The following is a 10,360-nucleotide window of genomic DNA, read 5'->3' on the forward strand; positions in this document are numbered from 1 at the left end:
ATGTATAAATTCTACCAGCATCAAGTGTTTTGCAGTCCCCAGACAAGGCAGTGGGTACGTGTTTGATGGCTCTCAGAGCAGCAGAAGTCCTTTTCACAGAAATATTTTTCATCCTCTCTCTTGGTCCACATTGTCAATCACTGTGGGCTTGGAGATTCAGTGCAAGAAGAAATCCATCCTTATGTGACCCTCTTGCTCTGATCCACCAACACAACAGGTGACTGCAGTGGACAGTAACAAATCTCTGGGCTCTTTTGCTTCCAAAAATGAGAAAAACACACCAGAACTGACTAGGAAAAAAGCTGCACAGGAAACACATGATCCAATTCTAAAATTTTGTTTCCAATGGTGGCACTCCCATACACCAGCTCCCTAAACTCCTGGGATTTTTCACAATGGTTCAGCTAGTAAAATAATTTATAATAGCAGAACCCCCTGGCTTTGGCTGTTTGTAAATGATTGTAGAAGTTCAGCAATTTATCTCAGTTTCACTCCTTTTATCAGCAGGGAGAGACTAGATATCCAACAGGAATGTTGCAAATTATGGCTTGGTATCAAAGCAATTTGGCAATGATACGTTCAGACCAACACTGAAGTGAAATTCTTTGGGTAGTGGGTGTGCCTGGTTGCCTACAAACCTCAATGCTAACCAAGTCAAGTTTGCTTCCATATTGTCTAAGGAAACAACATGAGGAAAGTAAAAAGTGACTTTAAAATACACTTGCTTTGAGTAACTTCGGCTTGAACATGTTAATGTGAAAACAAATTACAGAGAAAGAAAAAAGTCTGTTATTTTCATGAGAAGATACTGTTTTAGAGGGTCCCTAGCTGACAAGAGGAGCAGGGTGTGTGTCATTTAACTGGTGATAGCTTTCTGCAGATGGGTATGAGCCTTTCTCATGTTGTTCTGTTCATTGTGCTCAGAGGGGCTCCTGCAATCACACATTTGGCAAACCTGGTGAAGTTACTTCAACACACACCATAAACAGCTCAGAAAGAGCTGCAGGTATGGAAGGTGGTACTTAATGTTTAAAAAGAAAATATGAATATATTTTTCTAAGCAAACAAGTTGGCTTTTTCTCTGACTGGAGAAAGCCCTCAGGATCATATCTGAATTAGTACTGGAAATGTGTCAATAACAGTGAAATCATGGAGAAAGAGATAAAATAAATACTTTAAATGGAGTGATGCTTGTGCACACAGGCAGGAAAGCTGATGGCAAAGTCATTATTATAATGCTCCTGTGGGAAAATCCAGATTGCAGCATTTCTTTAAAGCTACTAAATGCAGACAATCTGCACTTTTATCAAATTTTGACCACTTCTGACCATGGTGACTCATGATGGATAGTAGGGAAGAGTTCTGTGTTCTTGGACTAAATCTACCCCACGTTACACAGCAAGCAGCTTTACTTGAGATAAAGGAGGAACCAGACAGGAAAGAATTCACCCATTGAAAAGTGCTGCTGGTTGTGTTTTCAGGAGGAAGAAAGGAAGCTGTGTTTTTCCTGTGAAGGACAGACACTTTCCCTAAGTACAGAGACTACCTGAACCAAGCAGCACAAACTGTTTCTAGGGAGCATTTCTTTATCCTGCAGCCTAGTTTTACTGAGTGCAATTAAAATGAATATTTAAAAGCTAGATTAGAAAGCTGCCACTTCATTAGCTGTCTCCAGAGTGATGCTGGCAAACAGCAGGGTGGGAGGAAAGGAGCCCAGCAGGGAGCAGGAAGAGCCAGGCAGGATTTGGACTGTCACTGACAGGTGAGAAACAGCTACCAGAGGGTGGACATGAGAAACTTCTGAGAGGTCAAACTGTCCCAAATGTGGATAAGATGTGGTGTATAAGATGAGTGTCCCAATGGGCACAGAAAGAAGTGAAAAATACAGAAAGGTACAGTGAAAAATACTCATTTTTAAGGCCCTGAGCTAATTAAAGCCCAGCAGGAGGGAAACTTTTCAAGCAACTGAAAGCAAATCATTATGATCAGATTCCTTTTGCTTTGATTTGTTTCACCTAAGCAAAAACAAAAGCAGAAAACTGCGGGCTATTCTTCTCTTTTTTATGGAAACTGGGGTTCAAATAAAGATGTAAACAACAAACTCCCTGCTGGGCTGGATCCAGCAATGGAAACAGGCCTGGTATCTGATGTAGGGAGGATTTTGCAAATGGAAAGGGATCACTGAGAACAAAGCAGGCCTGTTTACTTCATTTCTCCAGTAAACTCTTTTTTGCTGCACTTTATTTCCCAACACAACTGCTGGCCAAGAGGCAGCCAACCCTGTTCCACCCCAGCACAGCCTTCCACTGACGTAACAGCTAAAGGGAACCACATTTGAGAGGCAACAACATTTCCACTGGCATTGCTGCTGCTGCTGCTGACTTACTACCAAAGGCTTTTCCAAGTGACAGGCTGGGATTTATCACCTTCCCCAGCTCGGGAAGTCATTTTCACCTGGAACCTGTTGAACTCAGCAGGCCAGGCAGACAGCACAGGTTACAGGCTATTGGAACCCAACTGCTAGTGGAAAAGTAAATATTTCATCTAGATCACTGCCCTTGTATAAAAACAAATTATTATTTGGTAAATGGCACTTACAAACCTAATATTTCCTGTGCTGGTGTGCAGTGGGAGGCTGCACAATGGGGATTTGTACTGTCCCCATGTTTTGGGTCACTGGGTGCACCAGGCTGCTGCCAGCAAAGCCAGTGGAGTATGAAACCAGAACCCTCGAGGCAGGAAGCAGATGCAAGGTTTGCCAAATCATTACGGCCCAGCTACTTAACACAGCCCTGGCTTACTCAGCAGAGTAAGCCTTCAAAAAGAAAGGCAGAGCTGGCAAAGCTACAAAGCTATTGATTAAACAAAAATTGTGTTTCTAAATGGCTGTCGTTCGCCTGTTTGCTGCAGTTTTATTATGTTAAGTAAAGCTGTACAAGATGCTCAAAAACAAAGAAATTAGAGGGACTGCAAGGGAATGTTGCTTCCCAAGGGATTACACAGAGATCCTCCACAAAGCAGCAAGAAACCCTTGCCCAGAACTAATGTTTGCCACAAGAGTGCAGAAAGCAACGGGACGTGGAGATTCCCACGCCCAGTTCCAATGTTATTACATTCCAGTACTGTAAATAAACTATCAAATTTGGATGGTGCAAAGGTAAAACAGATAATCATGACAGAGGGAAGGTACCCTGCTACTGTGCCAGGATTAGCAGGTTCAGTAAATGCATCTGGAAATATCTTGCAGCTTTACATAAAACTAAAAAACCACCCAAACCGAGGTCTATCCAGAGCACAATACTACCAAACCTCTCAGTTTCTCCTACCCAATATTCTTTTTATTGTGTGATTTTTGTACCTAATTTTCTTATTTTAATTTTTTCTCTGTGTGATGCCACTGCCATTGTAAAAACAACCTGCCCAGGCAAGGCCAATACCACAGGGATCTGCTGTTTCTGGGACTTGCTTAGGTGTCCTGTACTACCTTACAGTGGGCCAACACACTTTCTGTTTAGTGCTGCTCCACCACTGCCTCCTTCCCCAGGTCAAATCATCCATGCTGGCAGAAGTCTCCACTGATTGTGTTTTTAATATGTTTAAATCTGTCTTTGATCTCTGCGTCCTTTTGACTAACTTAGGACATGGTTTTTAGAAAGTCATTATCAAGCTACTAAGGTACATCATAATAATTTGTTTTATCTAAAACAGACCCCTCAGTGAGTTACCAGAAGTGGAAGAAGCATCTGAAATGTTAGGATATACCTATTCTTTCTGTGAATCAGAAGCTGTTATTAAATAACTGCTTTGCTTAGATCATACCACTCTGATGTACAGCACATCTGATGAAATAGGCAGTGTTCCATTATGTCCTTTGGAGTTCTACAGAGAAGGGCAACTTAACTGTGAAAATGTGCTTGCAATTATCTGTGGAAGAAGAATGAAACCTGGGAGGAGGGGAGCACGAAAAGGGAGCCTGGGAACAGGGAGAGAGAGACATTCCTCAACAGATTTACAACACAAATGGCAGAAAATAAAATTAGCAACTCCAGGGTGGGTACAGACTGCTGCCAGCATTTCTGGCCAGCCCCAGGCTATGTCCACACAGCAGCCAGTCCCTCCCAGTACTCCTGAGACTGCAATGTACTGGAACAGCCACATCCTCCCGGGAGATTTCAAGAGGAGATTCTGGCCCCAGGAGAATAGAGCTGGGGCAGGCACTGCCTGAAAGCAACTCCCCAGCTACTCAGGAAGTTCTGGTGTAGCAAAGTCAGTAATACCTGAGCTTGCAAGAATAAAGCCTGCATGGGACTGCCTCTGGCTCCAGTGCTCCCTGGGATCCAAGTGACCTTGATTTTCCACCACTCCAAATGCAGAGATGTGAGTTCTGACACACAGCCTGGTCAGAAGGGCCACACAGGCTTTATGAAGGCACCAAGGGAACCACAGCTCCCCAGCACAAGGCAGGATCTACACCCAAACTGCCAGCAGTGCCACTGGAGAGGTTTGTCCAGCCACTGGACAGATCCTGGCAGCCACAGCTGCATCCCTGAGCCATCCACAACTGGCTGTTACCCTACAGCCACACAGGATGGGCACCTCTTTGCTAGCGCTCTCTTATAGTAAAATATAATTCACAGGAGTGAATAAGATGCCTGCGGGCACGTGTTTAAGTAAAGTCTTTAAGTACATGCTGAAATCCTGCCCTGTGAGTAGGAATTTGACCTCATTTGCAGTACAGAGGGAGCAGAGTTATAACTGAAGTTGTCTGGATAGCCCGGAAACTGAGACTTTGGTGCTTCTGCATGTTTGATTCTACAACTTAAGTTGGTTTTCATGCCTTTTGGGAGGTATGAAATAACTGAGGACACATCAGTGTACTTCTGCAACAGCAACAAAGAAAAACGTTCCACAGAAATTCAGGTCGGGCAGAACTTGCCTGATAAATGTGGGACTAACTCAGAGAAACACAGAAAAGAAAAAGAAGCCCAGGTGAGAGATTTACTGGAAAAACAGGGTTACTGTTTAAAATCAGCCAGGACAGAAACTACACTCAGCTGCCTCCACTGGTAGAACCCTGAGTTCAAGGGTTAGACTGTGCTGAGCTGCTCTGAAAAACACAGAGGGTTGGTGGCATTATTTCTTCCAAAACAGCTTCTCAGTTCCCACATCCTGCACCTGAATGTTATAAGCCCAGGATAAAAGGAGAGAATTTTTAGCAGAGGTCCCTCCATTTCTCCATGGCTTCCAGAAGCACTGCCTTTGCCCCAGCACCATGATTTGGGCTGTCCGGCTCCAATGCTGCTGGCACTGCTCTGACTGGAATGGCAGGACAGGCTGATCCAGAAAAAGAAAGGGGTTTCTATCAGCACAGTGTGCACTCTGCAGGATTACCTGTCTGCACAGATCTGTCACATTTACTGGGGTGGTGCTCAGTTTCCACATGAAACTTGTCATTTTTAAAATGTGTTATGACCAATTTTTTATAAATTGTGGGGCAGGGGAGAAGGGGGACAACTTCCTGCTTGGTTCTCAGGCATTCTGACTAGCTGCACCACAGGGACTGGGTTGCTGGTGTAAATTGTTACAGGGCATCACTGTGCACCTCTGGGATCTGCTCAGGGCCACTCCTCAGCCCACAGTGTTTTCACATTCTGGCACATCTGCATCAGTCTCTCTGCTGGGTGCAGAGCTACACTGACCAGGGAGGCCAATGTTATTCACAAGTCCATCAGCACAAATACCAGGCCACAGAGGGAACAGCCAGAGTGCTTCTCCCTCATCTGCAACACCATGATGCTTGAGACACTCCACAAAGGCAGCAAAGAATTATGCACCCTGAAGTAATTTTATCCAAGCTACAGCTATCAATACCTAACATCTAAAGCAAATAAGCACACTGGAGAGAAACCTGCTGGTTCCAAACCCTTCTCTTTGTCTGACTCCAAGCCCTGAGCTGTTTGGTTTGTGCATTATGGGCTTTTACCTTTGGACTGGTTTTTGTCCTCATCTGTTTCAGCTTCAAGTTTGAGGCCGTGTGGTTTCAGGCTGTTGGCAGGAGGCAGCTCCTTGCTTATTGTCAGTTGATTTTAATCCCCTTTCCTAAGGGCATCTGCCCCAGCGTGGCTCCCAGCCACACCACCTCGGGCCATTCTCTCCCCATCCAGGCAGTGCCAGGTTCCTCTGGCTCATGAATGGGAATCTTCCCTCCTCACCCAAGCCTGCCCCCATCCCACAACAGGAAAGCTGAGGCTGTTGAAAGAAACAGCAATTGCAACAAAGCTGGCATTGTTGTCCTGAAAAACCCCTGGCTGCAGCCCGCCCGCTCCACAAGGGGAAAACGGATACACGCATGAATCCCAGCTTTTGTTTCCAAAAACTTATTTGACTTTTTCTTTGGAGAAGGACTTAAAAAGGGAAAAAAAGTCACTGCCAAATGATTCAAATAACAGGAGTGCAGGGGGGGAAGTGGCACTATTTTTCTCCAAGTCCGTTGTTCAGGGTGGTCTTTGGGGTGTGAATCTCAGATCAGCCTCACGCTGGTGCAGTTCATGGAGGTGGAGGAGGAGGGAGGCACCAGTCAGGATCCTGGTGACAAAAGTAGGGCAGGTTTAGGCTTTTACTGATGGACTTGCCCTGCAGTTCTGAGGAAAGATGAGTGTAAGAAATGCTCAGGGTTCATATTATGTTTATAATATGAAGACCTCAGACTGGTACATTTTACGACTTCAGAGACCACTGTGATCTCTGCGTCAGGTGTAGGTCAGGATCCCACCCAGCAAACCCTGGATAAAATCCAACAAACCCTGGGTACACTCAAGTGTGCTGTTTTAGAAGACATCCACTGCTGACCCAGCTGACTGAAGGAACAAGGCTTGCTGAGGGTCCTCTCTTGTGTGGTAGAAGTTTATGATTTGCAGCCTCAATACACATTCACTGGGCTCCCTGCCTGTCACCTTTTTGTAACAGCAAGACTCTTCTCCTGGATCCTTCGTAGCAAAAATTGTATCTAAATACAGATGGATGTTCCATTTGCGTCCATGGACCAAAACTATCAGTACAGACTGGGAGATTTAAATACAAAATCATGCCGCTCACCCCATCATCAAGCAACAGCTCACAGATTAAACCTAAAGATGAACTTCCATCCTTCAACTTTCATAGGACCAATTTCATCCTAATGGACCTATTTAATGGTGTCTCCATGTTTTCACAGCACAGCTGTCCGGAATAGTGTTTTTTGCAGTCAGTCCAAATGACATTAGTGGCAGATTAGGAATCTGACACATCAATTAGTAATCCATTCACTTTTTCCAAAGTCCACATCAGAAACTATCTGTGAATGCCAAATTGGGCTTGTGATCTCCACAGACATTTGTTAGTCTTAAGGAAAGAATAATAAATCTCAGCTTTTCTACACTCATAAGGAAATCAGACTTCAATAAAGCTCAAAATTATGGCTCTCCAAAATTTATATTTTTGCCAATATGGATGTAAGTTTTGATTGGATTTTATTTTAAATTAAGAAACTTACACCTAGTTTTCCTTGGTTTTCATTTTTAAAGCTCATGTCAGCTTCTTTGTGTTCACGTCTGCAATGAGTTTCCTTACATTTCACTCAAAAACTCAAAAGTCTGCAAAGAATTCTTCTAGTTGCACAAGATGTGCTGAAACAAGACTGCTCAGAGCATCTTACTGCAGCTCAACACCAGAAGAAGGCCTGACACCTTGTAAGGACAATGGAAAGATTGCTGTTGGCCTCCAGAAGGCACCAGACAACCAGTCAGAGGTTGAAACGAGCAGCCAGGCCCCTGGTGAGTGACAGCACAGAGGGATGATTTTGTTGCTCAGGCTGGGGGGTGACACACATGGCATTTCCCCCCTCTGTTTTGATTTGGCATCACTGGGGGTTGATTAGGCTGCTGGTGGCAAGGCAGAGGGGGCAGAAGGGTTTGCCCCAATGTGTGACAGAGAAGTGCAGCTCCCTGTGGAGTAAGATAACCTGGAACATGTCCCCAAACACTTGTGGCAGCAAAATCCTCCCAACAGCTTCTACAACCTTCAGCTGGAGCCCCCCTGGCTCCCGTGCCCTCACAGAGCCACATCACCCCCATGCCTTGGGTCCCTGAACTGGCCCTTACAGCCCCCACACCCCTCCAATACTCCTGAAATAGTTTTCCAAGATGAAGGCAAAGAAAGAAAACCAGCAAAGACACTGTGGCCTTACCACCAAAACTGCCCTCAGAAAAGAAAATGGAGTTGGCAATTTTCTGCACAGATGGAGAGCTGTATCTGAAAGCATTACATCCCCTATTTATGATGGGGATTTTTTTGCAAGGCATTATTAGAAGGAAGCTTGTCAGCTCTGCTGAGAAACTTGGCAAACACCAGAGCAGACCAGTCTCACTCTTTCACACAGCTGGATTTTCTGCAGCTCAAGTATTTTTCCCTCTTGCTCTTGGCCCATCCAAAGATGAGTGCTGAATTTCCCTTAGCATTACCCACAGGTTAATTTGTTATTAAGTTTAGGCTCAGTTTAACATCTTGGCATGCAATCTAAATAAAACCAAAACCAAATGTCCTTCATTTCTGCTGAAACCACCCTCGGTTTGGCTCAGCTGCCTTTGGTGTCACTGGAGGGTGAACAGGAGATTCATTTTTGGTAGGTAACCTAAATATCCTCCATGCAACTTTGAAACACATTGCCATTAAGTAATTATTTGTCATGGAATGAGATTGGCCAGAACCTGAACACGCTCCATTGGCTCTGACTTAGCTGTGAAATACTTCTTACTGCAGGAAAAGAAGATACACCAGACACATGAGCTGCAGGAAGGGTGCAGAAAAACCTCAGGCAAAACTTCTTACTGCAGGAACAAAGCTGGGATTTCCCACCTTACATCCAGAGAGGCTGAAGGAAAGAGGGCTTGAAAACCCCCCAGGCACAGTCCTGCCCCCTGTACAACTTTGTTCCTGGCCCTAATTCTGCACCTTCCACAGCCCAACTGTGACACTGCAACCAGAGTGATGTCAATGGAAAGGGGAAAAAGCTCATCAGTGTAATGAGTAAGTGCAGTGACACTGGAGAGCAGGGAATGTGGAGCTGACCTTTGGTTAACTCATTATCTGCACTAAGAGCATGCAGCTGACTCTTCCAGTCAATTCTATTTTCTTCTGCCCATGGGATATTTATAGGCAGCTTTAAAGAGTCTCCAAAGTCACCTGCAGAAAGTACCCAGTAATCTCATCCTGCAAATTGCTGCCTGACCAGGACTTGTCACGTTCTGTCCTGCTTTTTCCAGTGTGTTCAAAGTGTCTTACTTAGGTGTGATTGAGCTGATAAATCAAGTTATAGGAATTCTTTCTCTTGATCAAATAATTCTGCTTAAGGGCATTTCCAAAATACTGATGTTTACCATTCCAGTCACAGCAGATTACTTCACATGCAGAGATGAAACCACTACCAAACTATTTAACTATTAAAGTCCTTGACACAGACACCTGAACTTCAGAGAAAACTTAGCAAGTTCAAAGATTTTTGAAGCTCATGTTGGTTTTGTGGACCTACTCTACACAGCAAAGAAAATCAGAATTTGTCTCTATTACTGTCGATCATTTAAGATATTGAGGCCTCTTTGTGCTACTCAGAATCAGAACAGAAAGCTGAAAACAGGGGAAGAACAGCTAGAAAGATTTCTGTGTACTAAAATGGGTATTTACATAAGCCTCCTGAAAATTAGGTTATGTATCAATGTGCTACATTTATGAAATCATAACAAAAAGCCCCTCTAGTAATTGCACTTGTCTGGCTTTAAATAAAAGTAAAGTGGCAAAAGAAAAGAAGGACTCAGAAGGACAAGTTCTTACTTGTGCCCAAGTTCGTGTGCAATTGTGAATGCCAGATTGAGACCGTTGTCTTCAGCAAGAACACATTTTCTCTTGGCACTGCAGACACCTCCTAGGTAAGCAATTCCTGCAACAGAAAAACAGAGAATGTTCCCATCAGAACCAGTGAAACAGCTCATTCATTCAAAACATACAGCAGTAACAACCAAAGTGATCAAAAATGCAACTAGCATGAAAAATATTAGAGCAGTTTCCATACAAGATCATCTGAGTAGTTTCTTCCTCATCCTAGTGAAGAATCAGTCCAGAGTTTTGTCAGACAGGAAATAAGTAAAACACACTCACCTCCACTGCTTTTATTGGAAAACATATTTTACTGTCTCAATTTCACTGACCAAAAATTCATCTAAACTTGTCTACTAATACCCTCTACTACAGCATTAGAAGATGCAGTGAAGGAGCCTGAGCAAGCATTTAAATGAAGTTCTGATTTTCAGAATGAAGCAGGGCAGCAGGA

At 44.0% G+C, this 10,360-nt stretch overlaps 1 protein-coding gene across 1 annotated transcript in view; it reads right to left on the reverse strand.

The window, feature by feature from the left end:
• ADAMTS17 (ADAM metallopeptidase with thrombospondin type 1 motif 17) overlaps positions 1–10,360 on the reverse strand; it is a gene marked incomplete at its 5' end in the record, with an annotated part of 153,568 nt that overhangs the window by 87,554 nt on the left and 55,654 nt on the right. The window contains one exon of the mRNA XM_031059652.1: positions 9,865–9,970. Within this exon, the coding sequence (XP_030915512.1) occupies positions 9,865–9,970 (106 nt within the window). The remainder of the gene's footprint in view (positions 1–9,864; positions 9,971–10,360) is intronic.

This window comes from Geospiza fortis, unplaced genomic scaffold (genome assembly GCF_000277835.1).
Source record: "Geospiza fortis unplaced genomic scaffold, GeoFor_1.0 scaffold2, whole genome shotgun sequence".
NCBI lineage: Eukaryota > Metazoa > Chordata > Aves > Passeriformes > Thraupidae > Geospiza > Geospiza fortis.